Genomic DNA, 22,280 nt, shown 5'->3' on the forward strand with positions numbered 1-22,280 from the left:
AGTCCGCCAAGGTACTTATTCTTTTTACTTGAAGTTTTAAATTATATAAATAAAAAATTTCCTAAAAAAGAACAGTCTTTTTTGCAAATTATAGTTCATATATTCCTATAATTTGCAACAAATATTTAGTCATTTTAATGGAAAAATATAATATAGATAATTATGTTTATACAGTACATTTTTTTTTAAATTAAACTTATTTTAACGTTTTTTTCGCTTACTGCGGACATTGGCAACGATTTTTATTACTGAATAATATTATGCAGCATTTTTAGATAACGGGTGGTTAGTTACTGAGTTGAATAATGCATACTTATATAAGAACGGTTACAATGACAGTCGTAATTTGATTTTTGGAATTTAATTTTGTAGCATTAAAACTTAAACCTCCTGACTTCAAAACTTATACGCAGATTTTCTCAACTAGTCATACCAAAAAACCTATCTTGAGTCTTGTGTTCTATAAGTTGAAATTAAATTCAAAGTCATCCCGGTACTGTTTACCTAATTACCATTTTAAAATATGTATATCTACATTTACAAATCTTCTAAGAGCAACTTTTGTTTTTATGCCCCAATGTCCAGAATGCGTAGATTAGTCAATTCATCACACGACTTGGAATTCTTTGGGATAGATCTTCCGGCTTTTCGTAGATCTCTTCGCGAGTCAAACAGTGTGGGATGAAGTTGGATAGGCATGGTTTAGCTCGAAATCATTATTGTATTGCCCTTGCTTGTCTTTGTGCTACATAGTTTTATGTTCTTCTTATTCAGTTTCTTGTATTTATGTTTCTTCATATAACTGTTGTAACTGGCTTAGGCCGTATATAATAAATAAAATAAAAAATGAAATACAAATTTTGTAACCAATAAATTCTCCCTAAATTACAAGAAAAATGCATAATTTTTCAATCAACTATACTGTCTAACATTAATTTCTAAATTATAATAATAAAAATACGTATATAGTTTTATTAGACCGAGTTTCGTCGTGACCGACATCGTCAGACTGGTGGGAGACTAAACAAATTTCTATGTTATATACAAGTGCGAGCAGGGGTTTTAAATTATGATTTTATATAATTATGGAAATAAAAGAGTTTAAATTAAAATAATTTAAGTACAAAGTAATCACAATTGTATGAATTTATGGTTTGTTTGAATGTATATAATTAAAACTGGTGAAAATTTTATGATTTTATAAAATTTTATAATGCACTTCTTACATTTAGCGGCAAACTTGTTGTAACGTACATTTTAGGTTTGGGTGATTTCTTTCCCTTCGAATTAATTAGGTATGTGTTGTTAATTTACCTACCAAACCTAACCAAATTCCCTCTCCACCTTCGTAGAATCAGAATAATCTAGTTTATCTAGTTCGGGTGGGATATTACCGCTAAAATCTGACGACACGCAGTCTACGGCGGTTTTTTCCTTAACCAGTTTGCCGAGTCCTTTAATTTCCTGGGAAAAACCTCACCGAAAATCATCACGGCACATGGTATCACTACTGTAAACACAGCAGGCAGAGTGCTAAATGAAGCTTTTAAAATCATTTCGGTTGCACCATCAAAAGCGTTGCGTCAATACGCTTCGATTCACATGAAGAACGAGGCTAACAATCGAATGAATATTTTTTCTGTCGATACTTTCGTTTTTTTAAGGTATTTTTTACCTGCCTGTTTTTTTGTTACTACAGGTACAAGTATAATAAAAAGTTTTTTAATGAACAATACAACAGGTTAATACTAATATAAAATAATAATCGGGTTGTGGTCCCGTGGCTAGTGTCTCGGACTCACGGACCGAAGGTCCGTGGTTCAAATCCCACTCTACCCCAACTAGATTCCATTTTCTAATAGTGAGTTATTTACGACTCGTTGAAAATGGCCCTCAAAATAAAATATTTGGGTAAATCATAAGAACGCAAATATTTCTTTAAAAAAAATTAATTTTAAAATGTAAAAAAATATTCATATAAAATAATTAATAAAATAAATCTTAGTTTTTTTTCTTTATTCACATTACCATCATATGAACCTACTGGCTTAAAGTCAAGTGTTTTTATAATTATTTTTTAAAAAATAGTGCCACTTATTCCAAATCCTAACTTATTAAAATATAAAAAAATCGTCGTTGTTTACATACGACAATGACTTATTTTTATCAATAAAATTAATCAAAATGCTTATCTTTTGAAGAAATCTAAATGTATTTTAGAAACTATTTGAAAACATATAGGCAGAAACTCTCAATAAATACGTAATATACCTAACCGGATAGAAAAGATAATTTTTCCTTGCAATCTATTAAATTTACTCACCTACTTCATTGTATCATAATAATAATAACCAATATGGCGAAGACGATACACCTAATGACCTTATATTATAAATTAAAGACCTGTATGATATTACACAATTTAATAAACAAGGAAAAAAATAACCAACTCCCCTATAAAAACAGCAAATAATTATGAATTGTTTATAGTAATTGTTTAACGGTCATCATAAAAATAATAAATTATTCTTTCTACTCGAGAGTTTATTTTAATAAAGAGATCATCTGTTGTAATAAATTACGATGACCTCTTTATTCCATGATAATATCAATGAAAAAAATATTTTTTAAACTTAGTATGTATAGAAAAATAAATTTTGTCTGGATGTTAGAGTAAAGCAATCAAAGAGTGTGCACGTAACAAACTTTTGATTTTAATAAATTTTGTAATTAAAAATCCTACCAACAATTATAATCATATGAAAATACTACATTTTCGGAAACAAAACAACATATTTTTAATAAGTGAAAAATACAAAAAGTATAAAAAAACAATTAAAATAGCCTTTTTGCGTACTCTTTCCTAATACACTAAGGAAGAGCACGCACAACCATTTATTCGTACAAGGTACGCATATAATACAATATTATTTTTTTTACACAAATCACTATTAAAAGCTCCCAAAGCAAAATATTCCAAACATTCATCGTGCCACCATATGCTGTACATCTTCAGTTGGATCCAATCCACTTACGGTGGCTCAACGTATACCTTTTTGCGAAGAGGGCAACGGCGGACTTGTTGGCTCATTTGATCATCTGAACTCATCATTGGTTTCCTATCGATTTTTGCTTTCTTTGATTTTGCTTGTAATTTTTCTGCACTTCCTTTCTTCATTTTCAGTTCTTCCTTTTTTGTGTCTTTTTACATACATCTCATATAGAGTTGGCATGCGTAGGTACTCTTTGGGTGCGTAGCTTTGGCATCAATTTCCCTACATAACCAAAATTATTGATAAAATGATCCAGTGACAAAAACAAACTAACTTTTAAAAGTTCAAAAACAAAGTAAAATAATAATCACACTTGCTATAGTAGTCCTAGTCTTATAACAGATTATTTGTTTTCGTGAATTTTTAGATCAAAGTCAACAAAAAATATCAATTGGTTTTTATAATAAATTAATTCAACTAGCGAAGTAAATAGTACTCCGATCGATTGTTCAGGCTATAGATAACCGATTAAAATTACAGTGTTGTTAATTTTGGAAACATATTTCGATTCAATCTTGATGTGCACACCTTTTGCATCTCTTTGACAGTGCGCACTCTTCTTCCTTTACCCTATCAGTAGAAATTATTTAAAAACATTTTTTTATTATAAAAATAAAAGACGATTTATACTTTAATCCACAAATTTGGAATATCCAGTGACCGGTTTCATTTCTTTCGCGACATCTACGAGACTGGTATCTTTATTAAGGAGTTCAATGTATTTATACAAAACAGAGGTAAGGATAGATAATTCAAAGTTATATGAAAGTAAATTAAAAAAAGTTATTTTTATTTTAAAGATCACTGGATATTACAAATTTGTGGATTAAAGTATCACTCGTCTTTTATTTATATAATAAATTACAATGAACTTCCATCAAGAATTTTCACTTACAAACTTAAATGTTTTAAAGACATTTTATTTATTATTTGCATAAATTTATATATGGTACTTTTAAACGTGTTATTCAGATGTTTATTGAAATTTATGTTTATGTCATATTTTTTATTTGTAGTATTCTTTAATAATATGCATGCTTTTTATTTTGTTGTATTCTAACTCAACACAGGACTCTTAGCCTCATAGAGTTAACGATACGATTATTTTTTTTAGTATGTGTCTCAATATGAATAAAATAAAATAAATTATTTTAAAAAGTACAATAAAATTTATGTCATTTATTGTAAATGCAGATAATTGGTAGAATTCCATAGTGAAATTTGGCAAGTCAGTTTGATTATGTCCTAACAAGACAAAACGCGTTACATATATTTGAAAAAATAAAAGTAGAAGTAAATCCAATAAAAGTGTTTTATTTTGGACACCTCACCAAATAATTCATGTCATTGATATATATAAATAAATAAACGCATGGCTATTTTGGATGTTGACAAATTGTTGGTTTGCCTCGTGATTAAAATGGTTAGCATATTTCACAATTCTCAAGTTCAACTCCCGATAGCGTAACATAAACTATGTATTTAAGTTTTCACAACAGTATTTCATAGTTTTTCTGGACATGTATCGGGAGGCAATTAAATAAGGAAATACGAAAAACAGTATTGCGAGTAGATAGCACATTTGGAGGGGGTTGCGTTCGACAAAACATGATATTTTTAAGACATTTAATTGTTCGTATTTTGTAATATTCGACTTGAACAGAAATACTATATTTTTAATGAAACCTTTTACTGCGCGCATTTGATGTAAATACGAACCTTGACCCCGGAACCCACGGAACCCCAGAGTTCCGCGGAACACTTTTTAGGAACCGCAGACATAGAGAATCGGGTTATGTACCGATGTTTATTTTTCTGAAATTATACTTAATCTGAGGTCTAGATAGTCTAATATTAAACAATCATTTTGGAGAATACCTAATTCCTTTTTTAATTCTCAATACAGTGTTTATTAGATAAAAAAAAAAACTTTGCCTAATTAGGAACCCCGTCCTAAAACAGTCAAATCGTCGTTGCACATCAAATATGGGCCATTTAACTCGGAGCACATTCTGAGAAAGTCGACAAAAACGATTTGAAAAAAAAACTGAACCGAAAATAACACTTCTGTGCATGGATGAAGTAGGAAAAATACAGTGTTTTTCAATAAAGTAATATATTGATTTAAAATATTAATTACTTTATGCCAAAAAGTCGCATTTTGATGATTTTCTCCGAATGTGCTCTGAGTCACATGATGTGCAACAAGAAATGTTAAGTTTACTTTGTTTCTTTGTTGCTCTTAATATGTGCTTTAAAAAAAATAACGATATTATTTCATTCCCGAGTTGAGTTGTATTAACTCCTGGGAATATAATTAATTTGTTTGTAAAATACTTTGTCTTCATTCACACACATGGACATGCCCTGAGCTCTCAAAAATGATGATACGTAACTCATGCCCAAACCCTCTGTCCCAACGCGTTTTTAGTCGTTCTTCGACCCGTTTAGAATCGAAACCATAGTGCCTACTTGTGTCATGAAAGCGTGTAAAAGCCTTTCGGATAAACATTGTAAAAAGGATTGTGTAACTTTTTATTGGCAAATATTTGTTCATGAGTTATTAACAAAGCTTAAAACATTAAGTGTTAAAATATAAATATTATTTTTTGAAAACGTCAAACGATAAACCTGATTTACGAAGCTCTTCTTAGTCACAGAGATGCACTGATGGGAAAACGTTTTTAAAATACGATAAACCTGATTTAATATTATTTTTGCATTCCTTAAAATCCAGATAAAGAAATAAATGGGTCGAAATTATAAGGAATTTAAGGAAAGAACCTGATTGGTTTCAATAAAAAACGAATGTTGATTGCTAACGTTAAAATACAAATGTTTTATGTATCAAAAATGAGCATCCTCCAATTGTTGGTAGCATAGGTATGCATGATAGTTAAATGCAGCCCTGGAAAGTAAACAAACTTAGTAACTATGGTAACTATGGTAAAACTTAGTAACTAATGTTTTGCTATATAGTGTACGTGTCTATGTATTATATGTCAATGTTTGTATTATGTGATTAATAAACAAAATAAAAAATATCAAAAATTAAATTACTAATATTTATTTCCTTTTAATTTTACAGTTAGTTTTAACTCAGAACGTTTGTTAGCATTTTGTCACTTTAGTTCGTTTTTGTCCAAAATACAATTTTTAACGACATTGAGTTAAGTGTACAAGACCTCCGATGAAGCCTTTATTTATAAAATTCTAGTGAATTTTTTTTTTTTTTTAATTGTTTAAGGGATTTTTTAAACGAATTTTGATTTAAGTTGGGGTAATTATTTATGTTTATAAAAAACCTTTAAAGCTTTGGTCTGAAGATTTGTGTTTAGGTCTGTTGAATAAAAATGAACTGAAGCTGATTTGTGATTATTAAACAAATCAGAGGGTGAAGAGGAGATTGGCCGATTTGAACACATACCTACAGAGGCCGGTTCTTTAAACCTGTTGGTTTCTTAATTGATAATATTTTTGACAACTCGTAATGAACATCTCATTTTATTAAACTGGTTATTTGTTTTTGTTCCAGCTCAACTGTTGCTGTTTTACCTGATCTTCTACTCTGCCTTGGCCGCCTTATTCGCCATTTCCATGAAAGGATTACTTTCTACGATTAGTGACACAGAACCCAAGTGGCAATTAGATAGCTCAATTATAGGTAAGTTCGTGTTAACAATACGTGCAGTTATACTATTATTCGGAGCAGTATTATTCAAATAGAACTCGCTGACGTTTACGCATCGTATGACTTATGAGATAGATCGAAGTAGACGTCGTAAAAAAGAAAGCTAGAAAAATAACTAATTATTGTTGGTTCTTCCCTATTATTTACGGTCTAATGCCCCGGCTATTGGATAATATGTTTATACGGAACTGCTCACAACAAATAAAGGCACATGAGACACTACTTAAAACTAATCCAGTGTTTTAATATAGTATGTATCTTTCGAAATTATTTGTCAAGGCATTGGGTTAATACCTAATAGCCCTAAAACCGTTGACAAAAAAATGGATTGAGTTCAAGCTACAAATTATTCTGCGTTAGCATTCTGTCTTACCTAATTAACAATCTTCCGATACATACACAGGTACGGATTTAAATCAATTTACTTTGATAAAAATGGCGATGAAGTTATTAAAGTTTATGACCTTAGTATTAAAATTATTAGTTAAAAAAATTATGACCTTAGTATTAAAATGAATATTCAGTCAAGGCTTTCTATTTTAAATTGTAATTATTTTTATGTTATATTAGTTCGTATTTATTTTCATATTGTTTTCTAAATATTTTCTGTTTTTTCTTTGCATTATTTATTAACAAAATACAACAGAGGTGGAGAACATTTTGGGGAAGGAAATATAGAAGTCTAGTAGGCATTTACAAGGCTTATGACCTATCATTAGCTGGGTTTAGTTGTCACGTTATACACTGTGTAACATTCACCTTTTTCCCACATTTAAACATCCATATTTCTTCGATTCTCCCATCTGTTGGTTTTAGTGAAGTAAAATCAACAAAAAAAGCCTTTTTGACGCATACCTAAATGTTAAAAAAAACTAAAATAATATTATTTGACAATCGTAATGTAATTCCTTTTTCACCTTCAGGCCAATGTATTAATTTTCTAACATCTTTTTCACCAATGCTGAAGAATTATTCTGTTATACTGCATCATCTGGGCATTTAGTTCAAATTATGTAGAACTACCGTCATTCAGCAAACAATTGTGTAATTTAATGATCCAGTTTTATCACTATTAAAACTAATTCGTAAATTCCCTTGGATTCGCCGAAACAATATTGTTCTTAAAAAGCCGTTCTCCTTGAAAATGGTTATCACGTTTGTAAATAACGTACGTGTGTGTGTTTTCTAATGAACTATAAATGTGTAAACATTCACTAATATTCCACAAACTAACTGCCTGTGGATAGGTCAGTCACGTTTCGTTGCATACAAATTGTCACAATGCGCAATGTTTCGAGTGTGTCCAGACTCCAGACAGGCTGGATTTCACTCCCTAGGTAGCAGGGGCGAACCGTGTATAGAAGCGATTATGCGCAGCTTACCATTATATTTGACTAACCATAATAATGTTTTATTGTAACATTATTTACAGAAAAACAAATAAATAATTATCATTTATTTTACATCATTTCCACCGTTTGTATTTTTGTCCTAATATAAATATAAATTTTAATAAAGCGCCCCCAGCGCCTGAGGTGAGCTAAGAAACTAGCCGATTATTCCAGTTACACAAATTATTTGAAGATTCTTGATTTGGAAAACAGTATTTCAAACATTGTTTCTTAAGGACTATTTTTCTTTGAGATGGTACTTTTGACATAAGACCATAATTACTTTCATGCGTCATATTGCAGGACATATGGCGCTCCACGCGGCCGTTTTTAGCACTATTAATTACTAGAACAATTCGGCCAGTTGACATTCAAATCGAATACCTAATATCGAATAAATTCATAGTGGTATTTTTTATTTATTTTTTAGTGAATTATATTTTAAAGTAATGGATAATATATATATATAATATAATATATCACGAAGTTACATAGTTTGAGTTGATTTCATGGATGAGAGTTGTTGTATCACACAGAACCAGAGAAAAATATCAATTTATAGAATATATTACTAACATTACATTATGTACCTCCTATGTAGGTACAAATATATGTTTTTTTAATAGCTTACGTGTAAATAAAATCACCATTCGCCACTGCTAGGTAGTACGGCCCTGTAAATGATTCGGCTTCCATATTTCCTTCTCAAAAATGTTTTCCCTCTGTGTTGCCATAAATTTAGAATTAAATTTATGGTTTTTTTTATGTTTCAAGAATTTTCGCGATAATGTAATAATTACTCACCGGCATTAGTATGAATAAATTGCGGTCCTCTACTGACATTTTTTGCTGGAATTGAATTTTCTATTACAAAAAATAAATTACATTTTTTTAGTTCTTACGACTTTTCATTTGATATTGTTCACCAGTGGCCAAATTTCGTCGTGACCGATATCGACAGACTGGTGGAATGAATAAAACTTCAAATCGAAATAATATTAATTCAATTGCTTGTTTACCAAGCTAATGATTTTAATTTTAAATTTGTACACTTTACTCTATAGTAATATATTTGTGCGAAATACCAATAAGCAATATATAAATACATTGTGTAAAAAGTACTTGTATCGTTAACAAATAAGTATACTATATTTTGAATGTCTTAACCCCAGTGCGGGTGTTTTCTCCTAGATTAAACTTGCAGATTACACAAATTATTTGAAGATTCTTGATTTGGAAAACAGTATTTCAAACATTGTTTCTTAAGGGCTATTTTTCTTTGAGATGGTACTTTTGACATAAGACCTAAGACATAAAAGATTTAAATCTAGAAAATATATTTTTTTTTAAATATGGACAAAATAGGTTGGATGATAAATTCGACCTCGCGGTGTAGTGTTCAGCGCGGTTACCTACAATGCAAGAGGTCTCGGGTTCGATTCCCGGCATGGTTGACACGAAATATTTATTAAAAAATGTGTTTTTACACTAGAATATTTCATAGTCCCTGGACTGGGACCTGAAGCGTAATACCGATCATCCTACCTTCGTGTAATAAAAAAATATCAAGATACGCTGCGATTGTTGTACCAGTGTAGTGCCCTATGCACCTTTAGTGCATAGGGCACTACACTGGTACTCTTAATGTAATGCTGACTATATTGTTAAATAAATCAATTTGATCCAACACATATATTATCTATTTAAATTTTATATTTGAAGCACTAACTTTGTGGTTATTCATTATAATAAAATAAATAAGACAACTTTGTTTTTAACCACCAATTTTAATTAAAAAAATCATTCATAACCAAATAAACAATATTTCTTTTAGTCCATTCCTGTCTAGCTTCGAAAATATTCATCTCAAATTACCACCCTTGTAAGGAAAAAAATACTTAATTTATTTAATTATTTCAAATATTTAATCTTTTCGTACTAAAATAATCTTATTTATTTAAAAATAAAATAGGAATTAATTCATTAGTCACGTAAACCTTGACGAAGAAGCTTGTTTGCTTTGAAACCGGTAGGTGGAAAAAAAATAGTGGTTAAAAACAAAGTTGTTTTATTTATTTTACTATAATTAAAAACAACAAAGTTATAGCTTCAAATATAAACTTTATATTAATTTATATTGTATTTATGTTAACATTAATCAACTAATACGTTTTCATTTCTGCGTCTTAAAACCTGATGTGATATATTGTACTGTCTACTGTTAGGTACAAACCCTGGGGTTGGATTTCGTCCCCTGTCTAACATCACCGAGGAAGGATCACTCATTTGGTACGATTCCAAAAACCAGACACAAATAAATAAGTGGGTTGAATTACTCAATGAATTCTTATTCCGTAAGTACCATTCAACTTATAACATAAAACTAACTAATATAATTTTAAGTATATTGCTCTCCCAGAAGTACACCGTGGTATGTCTTTATCGGCCATTTGGCAGGATGGCAAAAAAAAAGCTATTTAAAATGTATTAATGCTAGTAATTTAATGTTTATTGACAATTTTATGCCAAGTATTTTTTGTGGTATGTGCTCATTTGACCGTTCTTCTCGACATTTTACTCAATTGATTTCAAAGAATACTGAAGTTTGTAATTTATCTCGCTCAAAAAATAATCGTAGAGATACGTGAGTGTTCTAAGAAAGAGAAAAAAAAGTGGTTAAACTGCAATCATCATAACTCAAAACAGCCCAATTTAGACTTACGGCAGTGTACTTCTGGGGGTTTTATACATTATATTGTTATTTTGTTGAATATTTAATTACATCGAAAGATCTTGACTCGCAGAATAAAATAATAGTGATTTCACTTTTTACATGGGTTTTGAAAAATATCCATGATATATATCCAAAATATAATATCCATGTCCATCTCTAACGTTTTTGCAAAATGATGTAACCTTGTAAGAACCTCGTTAATAATTAGGTATATTTTAGTTTTAAGGCTAATTTTATATATTTATGTTGATTTATATGTCAAGCATTGTATTAAAAAAATAAATTAACATACCAAATATGAATGATTTTTCGTGTCTCAATATAAATCACTCCTTAGGCGTTACTACAAAGTTATGTCGTCAGTTTTTCTGACAACTGTCATTCTAATCATGTTATATTTTAAGGACTATAGTAAAAAATAAACCTCATCCGTGACGACCGTGACATACCTTAGAGATGATAATGAATTCCAATTATTAATGAGAATATGCCAAAATAATGAACGGCATAAATAGTAATATTATTGTTTACTAAATTAAGCGTGAATCACACAGTATGATAGATATGTCATTCGTTTGTTTATTTATTGACTTGTTTGTGAAGACGAGGTGTGTTCAGTTGTTTTTATAACGTTTAATTTTTTATCTTTTTTCGACCTCGTTTGACACAATTCATTGATTTCTGACCGAATTTCGTAAAATAGTACATTGCGAACTGATCTGATAATAATATTTGCGTTCTTATGATTTACCTATATGGGGGCATTTTCTTTCAATCGTAAATAACCGTGATAAAAAATGTAAAACAGGTTGTGTGCAAAAAAACAAGAGCGGGGTTTGAACTTTGTACATCCTGTTCCGGAGTCCACGACCCTACCCAAAGGACCACGTCCTCAATAAATTGTAGTTATTGTTAATTTAGAATCAGTCTCCTATTTTTAAGTAGCCGTAATTCCTAACGATGAATAATTAGCACATTTTTTTCAATAATTTATAAATTCATTATTTTTTGTGATTGTTGAAAACTTTTTACCGTTGTGAATCTTCACATTGTTATACCTACTTGGTGTTATATAAAACACTTATCTAAATGAAAATTGATGCGAAAGCCACAAAGAAATTTGCTAATACACAAATTTTCTTTATTTCTCTTTTTACTTAATGAAATAAATTATTATTGTGTTCAATTTATTATATATTTATAATATTGACAGTTAATATATTTATAGTTTAATGATAATTAGATTTCGATTAATATTAGATTATTTCTAATTAAGTTTGTACTACTTTAAGATCAAATAAATAAATTATGTATTAGTATTTTCTGCTCAAATTTAGTACCCTATTTCAACGATTAGTACTTAGTTATTATTTTATCATCAAGCTTAAAACTACAATAAACGTAAAAATTGGCATAAATTGTTGTGATACCACTGGAAATCGAATCCGGAACTCACGTGTTGTCATTGAAGTTAAGTATGAAAAACAAAGGAAGAAATTTAAGATTTTTGAGCAGAAACAAACCGTATATAGAACAAATAATGAAAATATAGACCACAAACAATACTATTTTATATAACAAACATACCTAGAAATAGAGCAATCTCTTAATCTGTCTTCATTGGAGAGACGTAGAACTGAGATGGACCTTGTATGCATTTTCAAAATACTTAATGCTTTAAGTGATGTCCCATCTCTGTTGCAATCAATTTCTTTTCATGTTCCCAACCGTGTCACCAGAAGTCAAAATCTGCTATTTATAAAATATTCTAAGAGCAACATTGGTTTTTATGCCCCAATGTCCAGAATGTGTAGATTAGTCAATTCATCACACGACTTGGAATTCTTTGGGACAGATCTTCCGGCTTTTCGTAGATCTCTTCGCGACCAAACAGTGTGGGATGAAGTTGGATTGGCATGGTTTAGCTCGAAGTATTAGGTCTTTCGTTTTTATGAATATATTGTATACAATTATTGTTTTGCCCTTGTTTGTCTTTGCTAAATAGTTTTATGTTCTTTTTTTTCAGTTTCTTGCATTTATGTTTCTTCATGTAACTGTTGTAATTGGCTTAGGCCGTATATGTAATAAATAAAATAAATACCTTGTATCATTTATTTCTCACTTACAAAGTCAAATACATTTTATGTTAAATATGACCATAGTTCACTATATTTTCATAGAAAACAAAAGTCATAAACAAACTAACACAAAGTTACTTAACGGGCAATCACAGCGCATTTACGGATATTTTTTTTCATACTATTTAAAACCCAATTGAATTCTAATTATAAGATTGAATTTTAACCGGGCGTATAACCTAAAATATTTGACAGCGCGTTAGGTACATACGCGTTAACAGTTATTAAATTAGGTATAAAAGAAACGAAAAAGACTGCCAACTGTGTAGAACGTTGTCTCTATCGCACCAGTACAGTGTAGAATAATTTATGTCGTACTGAGAGAGACAGTGCTTTACAAAACGATTTAGGAGCATGTGTATTCCTATAATTTCGGATCCCTTCAACCCAAGCTTTAAAGGACGAATTGTAGCAGACGAAAATGAGTCCAATTTACTTCAGGAATAGAGGTCAAATTCCTATCCGCCAATTTAGTCGATCGTTCAACATAGGACAGAACCATAAAATAACATAGGTTGGATTTATTAATAATATATTTTTAAATTATTTCATTTATCAATAGGCAGGTAAACACACGAAACAGTACACCATGATTTTATTTACCCTAATTTTACCGGACCGAGTGGATTGGCGCGATGCGTGTGAAACGGGCCCGTACGTGACAGACACAATCAATCATTTTTAGAAAAATATTATACTGTATCTGTCATATTATGTGTCCATTTTTTATTATTATATTATTGTCTGGGAATATTTTTAGTTCTTTAAATAAGTTAATTAAAAGAAATTAATAGTACTTGACAACAGAAAAAAATAAAACATGTATATATATACCCATAAAACGCGTGTATATATGTGCATTGATGATTACGCAGTTCCTCATTCTTTACTTTACTTTACATGGTTGATAAGACTAATAAAAAATACTGATTTTTCTTTCTGATCATGCAGGTTTAGAGATTTGTACTTTTCTGGGAGGTTTTTTATTAATTGCAATTAGTTTTTATGCTTAGTTTATATGAAAAAAAACATTCTAAAGTTCCTTTCATATAAGATTTTTGTACTTGTCGTGAAAATTTATGCTTTCTGCTTTTAAAATATTTGTGTGTAAATAAAAAAAAGTTTCCCATTGTTTTTGCAAAGTGCTTCTTATATTTTACGAATGTTTGATTTATCACTTTAGAAGTATAATCTGTGATTGCTACTTTACATGAACGGTCGGTGATTCCTACCCTTTATGAATGTGTGGTTTCATGTTTTGCATGCCAGATTGGTGATTCCTAGGCACATTTCATGATTATGCTGTTTCCAGAGTACGTGCGCCCCGAGACTCTGCCAGGCGGAGGGCGGAACCAAGTAGTGTGCGACTTCGACAGCCCCCCGGGTCCCGGCAATGTGTGCGCTGTGGACGTGCGCAAGTGGCACCCCTGCACACCAAACGCCTCCTACTCGTACGACCATTCTTCCCCTTGCATCTTCCTTAAGCTCAACAAGGTGACAATTTCAAAAATGTATATTACTATAAATAAAGTATACCTTTGTTTTGAAACTATTCTACATCAGATAAAAATTATGCTGAACATTTGTGTACAATGGACCCTTACCAGGTCGCATTGTTGTAAGACCACCCTGGTACAATACTGAAAATAGGTATATTTTGAAATACACGAGGAAATTCACTGCTTTATATTATATTGTTCATTTTAAAAGGCTTTTTTACTCTCGTATCTTATCTACGTTTTTACAATAAGGAACGAGTACTTAATTTGATCTAAATATCGTTATCAGCACTTTACCTCTCTTGCCAACAAATATCATATTATAAAATGTTTATCTCAGAAATCGATATCAATATATGTAGATATATTCGTATATCAGACTCTTTCATCTAAAGCAATTGGTTTATTTATATTTTAATGAAACTTTTAGAAGTCAGTTACTGTAGAATAAAACCATGACTTATTTCAAATGATCAGCGTTTTTATATTCAGAATTGTTTTAAACAGATTTATGGATGGATGCCAGATTTTTACGATGATCCAAATGATTTACCAAAGGAAATGCCTGATGACCTGAGGACTTACATCGCCAACTTGCCAGCGAATAAGGTAAATTTCAACCAAAGTAAGTCAAAACTTCAGCGGTTTATTTAGATGTACCACAAGGTTCTAACCTGAGCCTTCAACTGTTTTTAAATGGGAATCAAAGCTTAGCCGTATATTTCGGTTTCTTCTGGCAATCTATCTTAAATTATTTCAAGTATTTACGTGTACAATAAAGCGGTCATCGCATATTTGCCTTCCAGAGAAAACAAGTTTGGATTTCTTGTAATGGCGAAAGCCCCCTCGACCGAGAACTGTTGGAAGATGGAGTGGAGTTTGTTCCGGAGCATGGTCTTCCAGCATATTACTATCCTTACATCAACACTCCGGGCTATCTCAGTCCTCTAGTGGCTGTACGCTTATTACGCCCACCAAGTAAGTTATTTCATATTGTGGAACTAGAAATATCTAAAATTAATCATATAATTACGAGTCTCATTGCATTGGGTGCATTGACATCGACATGGCCGTTATTTAGAATATTCGCTAAAACACTTGTTTGAAATATTGACATTATTTTTATACCAAAGTTATTTTTTCTTTTCTCTTTAAAATACAAATAACACGTGATATGTTTTATTGTTAGCATCTTAAAGCTGTATCTAAGTAAATACGTAATAGTATCCCGTACGTTGAACTTTATGAAGAGGTCAGGCGACATCAAGATAATGTCAAATATCGCAAACCTCTTGGACAAGAGGCTTGGAATTTATTACACATAAAACAATCTGCGAAGGTTATTAAACCACACATACCCACGAATGTAATGTTATGTTTATAGTAGGTTAGGTTAGGTTAGGTACTAAAAACAGAAGTCAAAACAATTGTAATCATAAAAAGAGCGCTTATTGTAATTTTATTGATTACAAAAAACCATCACGCTGTTAACCTATCTAGATAGGTAGCTTCAAAAACGTTTATCGTGTAATGGAAAGAGTCAGAATGCATTGCTAGTAAATGTAATAATTATTTATTAAATTTACCTTGACATGTCCTCTAAAACCTTTGTCTCGATCTCTTTGGTAGGTATATTTACCTATACATAGGTATATGGTATATGGAACCTATTTTCGCGTGTAACAAATAATGCAAATATTTGCTTTTAGGCGGTTTTTGTCGTGTTGTTGTTAGACAAGGAACTAACGTACTGTGTATACAGAACCATGCCTACACTACCTAGCCATTATATTGTTTCTTTAATCTACGTATATTGAATGCGTATTGAGGCTCTTTCATATGTACCTACCTACTATACTTCAGCCTGTTGCCAAGTGGTCTCTGTTTCTCTGTAATCTTGTTTGCCAATAGCGTAGTAAAGATAATGTGGGGCTTCAAATTGTCGTTTGATTGTGCGTGCGAATGCAATATACATTAACATACAACCTTCATGTTATTTTTTGTATATTCTCTGGCTATTTATATCACAAGGGGAATTATCCCTTAGCCTTTTTTCTGACCGTTTTTATTGGTCCAACCTTCAACCATTTTAAAGGCTTCGCCTTTTCTCGTAAAATATTAATCGGTATTTCCGACTATATTCTCGTTTCGCCTTAAGTAATAAATAAAAATTAAATGTGATTTTTTTTTTGCCATACAAATAAGAGGAAATAAATTTTAAAAGTCGATAGCGACTGTAACATAATTCATTAAAAAAAATAACCCATAATAATGGGTATGTAGCCCTTTAGCTGAGAAAATAGCAAACCACCCGCTTATAAATGAAATTATTTATGAATTGACTAGGAAAAACCTGCCCAGCGGGACACGGATTTAATTCAATGGTTATTAATTTTATTAAAAAAGAAATATTGGTTTCCCTAAGTGCTTGGCCATAGTGGCGAGCGTTTTGCGGCGCGGCGCGGCGCGGGCGTGGTGAACTCAAGCTTATGGGTGTAGTGTCCATAGTGACCGCGCCGGAATACGCTTGCCACTATGGCCAAGCACTTTAAGTTGGCATTAAAATAATAAAATCTCTCAAAGGGTCAAGATACTGAAAAATGATTAATGTCACAAATTGCTACCAACATATTTTGCAATTTCTGATAAGATTTATGTTTGCTAATGTTATACCCTATGGTTGTATATGAGATCAGTAATAAGACTTTATGTAGTTGACTGTGGTTTATTATAGATACTTATAATACTGTGGTTAGAGAGCGACTGTTTACTAGGAAAGGCAAATCTAGAATGACTTGCCAAGCTATGTGGGTATGCAGACAACTGTAGATATATTGTTGTTACCAACAATATACCTACATTCCTTACAGATCACGTGTGCAATAATAGTTATTCATTTCATTTCATGTTTCATTGAATTTCTCTAAACTGGAAATACCTAACCCACATAAAGTGACATAAAATTATTTTCCAGAATTTAAAAATGCATTTATACAATTATAAAACGAGAGCAAACCTTACAAAATGGAAAACCTTTCTTTTAAATAATAGAGTATGAATTGGATATGCAGGAAGAAATTGCCTTAAGGCATTATGCCCGCCCTTATGCATATGTATATAAAGTGTTTAAATAAATCAATTATACAGGTGGCCCAAAAAGCGACATCCAAAGGTAAAATATAGGTGCCTCATCAATATGACCCCTAAATAGGGGAATCAGAATTAACCCCATGTATATTCCGCGATTTTGTGTAGTTTTCGAGCATTATTTTTTTAGAGGGTTTTTGAAAATTTTTGACCTGATCGGGTTTTTTTTATTTTTAATTTCTGGAAGGTCTTTTCAGGATTTTTTTTTGTAATTCATTTTCTCAAAATTTTACTTTCACGCATAAAATAATCAGCTTCGTAACATTAATGGAAGCTACAGACGTTTTGACCTAAAACGCAGAATTTAAGTTCGAGCAAGTCAGACTTGAACTTTCAACTTAAAATTAATAATCTAAAAGGGCAATTCCTTAATTTTTGAGTCATTTCAAAAACTGCACTAGTCACTAACCTTTTGTAATAATACAAAAAAGTAGTACTTAATGGGCTATTATTTTAGTGAGGTGGAAAATTCCTTAGGATAATTATGATAGAAAGTGTGTAAACTAACAAAAAATAACTGTTAGAGATAAAATGGCGACACGATTAGCAGTAAACACAAGGTGAGAATGAATGAGGAATTTTCCACCTCAGTATCTTTGAAGATGATTTCAGCGAATAATAGCTTATAAAGTACTACTTGTTTGTATTATTACAAAAGCTTTGATTCTAGCGCAGTTTTTAAAGTCACTGAAAAACAAAGGAATTGCTTTTTTAGATTTTTAATTTTAAGTTGAAAGTTCAATTCTGACTAGCTGAAAATTAAATTCTGCATTTTAGTTCAAATTTTTTGTAGCTTCCATTAACACTTTGTATCTGGAGCCGTGTTAACACGTGATTACATAACCACGCGTTGTGTCCCGGTCCCGTGTTTTCACGTGATTTACCAGTTGTTCAAAAAAGTGCATTTTAATGACATCTAGTGACTTTTATAAGTACTTTTTCGCTGCTGGTGAACTACGTGAAAACACGGGACCGGGACACAACGCATGGTTATTATAATCACGTGTTTACACGGCTCCGGGATACAAAGCACAAAAAAAGGAGTGAGACACTGTAGATATACATTGGCTCTCTATAAAGGCCAATGTTGGCAAAACTATCATACAAAAATGACTTTTTAATTTGTTTCAAATAAATGTGAGGAGTAAGAATTGATTTAACTTAGTATTTTCATAATTATGGCACGTTTTAGAAACCCTTCACAAAGCATGAAATTTCAAAAAAATGGGCCGGGCACAGGGTAAATTCTATGTGTATTCGGCCGGTACTCAAATTGTTAATGTTACGAAGCTGATTATTTAATTCGTGAAAGTACAATTTTTAAAAATTGTTACAAAAAAAAAACTTTTCAAAAATTTCAAAAAAATTCATGAAAACCGATAAGGTCGAAAATTTTCAAAAACCCACTGAAAAAATCATAACTCGAAACTACGCAAAATTGCAGAACATACATGGGGGTGATACGCCTCAATATGAGGCACCTAAATTTTACCTTTGGACGTCACTTCTCCGGCCAACCTTTATAAATAGAAAAATTGTTTGTGTAATAATCCGTAAGCGTTTATTAATGAAAATGCATGGGTACTAGGTACATACAGACGTAGACAGTACGCAAAAACTTACCCCATATTAAAGGAAAAATATTTTTACTATACGTACCTTTTGAACTTCAGACACCTTACAAAAAAGAAAGTTGAAAAAAAAAAAAACTTTTTTACCGGCAGAAGTTTACAGAAAATTTGAATTTTTGTGTTAATTTATTAATATTCTATTTGGTGACACGATTGGCATGACGCTATTTGGTTGTACAAAAATAAAATGTTTTTATATTTTTGCGTGGTAAAAAATTTATTACAGTTAGATGAAAAGAGAGAAGTTTATTGTTTTACTATAATGATGCTTAATAATAATTAATAAATAATAATTCCCTTTCCGCACCTAATGGTGTATAGGGCACTGCATTGGTACACCAATCACAGTGTATCTTGGTCATTTTAGTTACATATAGGTAAGATGATCAGTCTTACGCTTCAGGTACCAGTCCAGGGACTATGAAATATTCTAGTGTAAAAACACCTTTGTAAATAAATATTTCATGTCAACCATGTCGGGAATCGAACCCGAAATCTCTTGCATGGTAGGCAAACGCGCTGACCACTGCACCACGAGGCTGGCATTATTTATTATTATTACTTTTACCATTAATTTCAGCAATTCAAACCAATGGCGTTGGACATTGACATATTCATACACATAGATATGCCCTGAGCCTTCAAAAATGACGACACTTAACTCGTGCCCAAACGCTTAGTCATGCTCAACGCGTATTTAGCCGTTCAGCCGGGCGTGTCGTTTAGAATCGAAACCGAAATGCCTGCCAGTGTCATGAAAGTGTGTGAAACCCTTTCGGATAAGCAATGTAAAAAGGATTGTGTAATATAAAGATTATGTTTTGTAAACGCCAAACTACGCCTAGCGGCACAATTGCGAAGCTAATTACAGAGATGCACTGATAGGAATACGTTTTTAAAATATAATAAATATCAGTTGATATTCTAAATTTTTTCATTCCCCAAAATCCAGTGAAACAAATAAATGAGTCGAAATTATAAGAAAGTTGAGAAAAGAATCTGATTGGGTTCCACCAAAAGCGAACATTGATTGTTAACGTTAAAATACAAACTTTTATAAATACGAAAAATGAGTACCATCCAATTTTTGGCATATGCATGATCGTTGAATGCAGCCCTGGTATAAATAAACAAACATAGTAATTATGGGTACGTTTTCGTGTCACTACTTTTAAAAATATTTTAATGGACTATACATGAGTTTGATTAAAATATAAAACCCGCTTAAACTATTGCTATAACCGCTGCACCTATTGTACATAGTTTTACCACACATTGGCCTGAGAGGTTGCATTTCAACAGCATTCAGCCTACTTTCATCCTTATTTTTCCAAATCCATACTTCATACATCAGGGTAGGCACCAGGACTCCATTGTGAACTGCTAATTTTGCTTCCTGCTTCAAACATTTATTTTTCAAGGTTGATTTAAGTGCACCGTTCATTCTGTTCCCGGCAGTCACCCTCCTTTCAATATGTTTCTCAGTCATTCCATCCCTAGGAAACATACTTCCCATATACACAAACACAAATTCCTCTACCTCTTTCAATATAACCCCATTCACAGTGATCTCACATTTAGTCATATTTTCATTTGTTTTAAAAACCATCACATTCGATTTCTCGGCATTTATCAGCAAATTTCTTCCCTTGCATACATTGAAGATTTTTTTACCAAGAATTGCAGGTCCTCCTTGTCGCTATCAAGAAGCATGCGTCATCAGCATATAAAAAACAATTGACAGTTAAATCATCCATTTTTGCTCCTATTCTTTAAACCTTCCAGTTCTTTCATACAGTTATCTATATTTTATACGTTGAATAGCCATAGCGACATCACACGCCCCTGTTTGTTGACTCCTTTAAGAATGTCAAACCACGGTGTGTATGATTCATTTACCCTAACACATGCTGTGCTCTCCTTATACAGAGAAGCAAAGATGGGAATCTGTAAATATATTGCTGAAATACATTTCATTCACTAGTGTTTTTAACATTTATCTGCATCTAGATGCAGATAAATGTTAGTAGAAGATAATAGTGAGTAGGTAAGTGCATAGCTGGTAAATTCATGAGCTATAGATGAGTGTGTGATCGAACTCATCCAATCAAACACCATCTTCAGATGAGTGAAGTAATGGGCAATAGGTTTTATGCTATATTAACTCGCTCACCGAACATAAAATTATTAATCTGTTCCCATTTGTTTATCATCAGAGACAAAATTAATGTTAGTAATAAAAATATTATTTTGTTTCAGTGAACCGAATTGTAAACATCGAATGTCGAGCGTGGGCCAAAAACCTTAAGTATGTCGGAGGACACAGAGATCGTCAGGGCTCTGTACATTTTGAGGTTATGATAGATTAGTTCTGGGAAATATGTTAACACATGCTTTGTACACCTATAATACCTGATACTCTTACTTTTGATACATCAACAAATTATGCAGGGGAACATGGGTAAGAATGAGCCATAGGGAGGAGTGAATCATTGACCATACGACAGTGAAATACCATTTGAAACGTGTGAAATATGATTTGAAACGTGTCGGATAATTGTGCTCGTCCAGTACATTCAATTGTCTCTTGGATCTAGTCACAGGTGCATATGCTCACAGTGTCATCCGTGCCTTTTGATGCTTGAGTAAAATTTATGTCGTTTTTATAAAGTGTTCGACACCTTGTTGATCAGTTTTACACAATGCGAAGTGATCCAAAAGTAGGTTATAAACTATGTAGTATCTATAAGTGTGTGGTTGTGATTAATATTACACATAACATCTTCAAAAAAAAAACTTATTTTGGATGTTTGAGAAGTACAGAACCAATTTTAATTGGGAAGGATTGAACCATAGTTGATTCCTACCCTGCAGTAACTTTTATGTAAAAAAAAAATTGTTGCATTATTTGTATTGGTTTGCATGTAACAACAATGCCTCGATAACAAAAAATAAAAAAATACATGAACTCTAAGTACCGGAAATAAAATGAAAAA

The 22,280-nt window shown here is 31.6% G+C and overlaps 1 protein-coding gene across 1 annotated transcript in view; it reads left to right on the forward strand.

Annotated features, from left to right (window-relative positions):
• Positions 1-22,280, forward strand: part of nrv1 (nervana 1) — a 48,071-nt gene extending 25,791 nt beyond the window's left edge. The window contains exons 2-7 of the mRNA XM_088242601.1: positions 6,589-6,717; positions 10,361-10,489; positions 14,320-14,501; positions 15,014-15,115; positions 15,313-15,484; positions 21,544-22,280. Of these exons, the coding sequence (XP_088098727.1) occupies positions 6,589-6,717; positions 10,361-10,489; positions 14,320-14,501; positions 15,014-15,115; positions 15,313-15,484; positions 21,544-21,653 (824 nt within the window). The 3' untranslated portion in view covers positions 21,654-22,280. The remainder of the gene's footprint in view (positions 1-6,588; positions 6,718-10,360; positions 10,490-14,319; positions 14,502-15,013; positions 15,116-15,312; positions 15,485-21,543) is intronic.

The sequence above is a fragment of the Micrasema longulum genome, unplaced genomic scaffold, assembly GCF_059751315.1.
Source record: "Micrasema longulum isolate JH-2025_06_02 unplaced genomic scaffold, ASM5975131v1 h1tg000147l, whole genome shotgun sequence".
NCBI classification, from domain to species: domain Eukaryota; kingdom Metazoa; phylum Arthropoda; class Insecta; order Trichoptera; family Brachycentridae; genus Micrasema; species Micrasema longulum.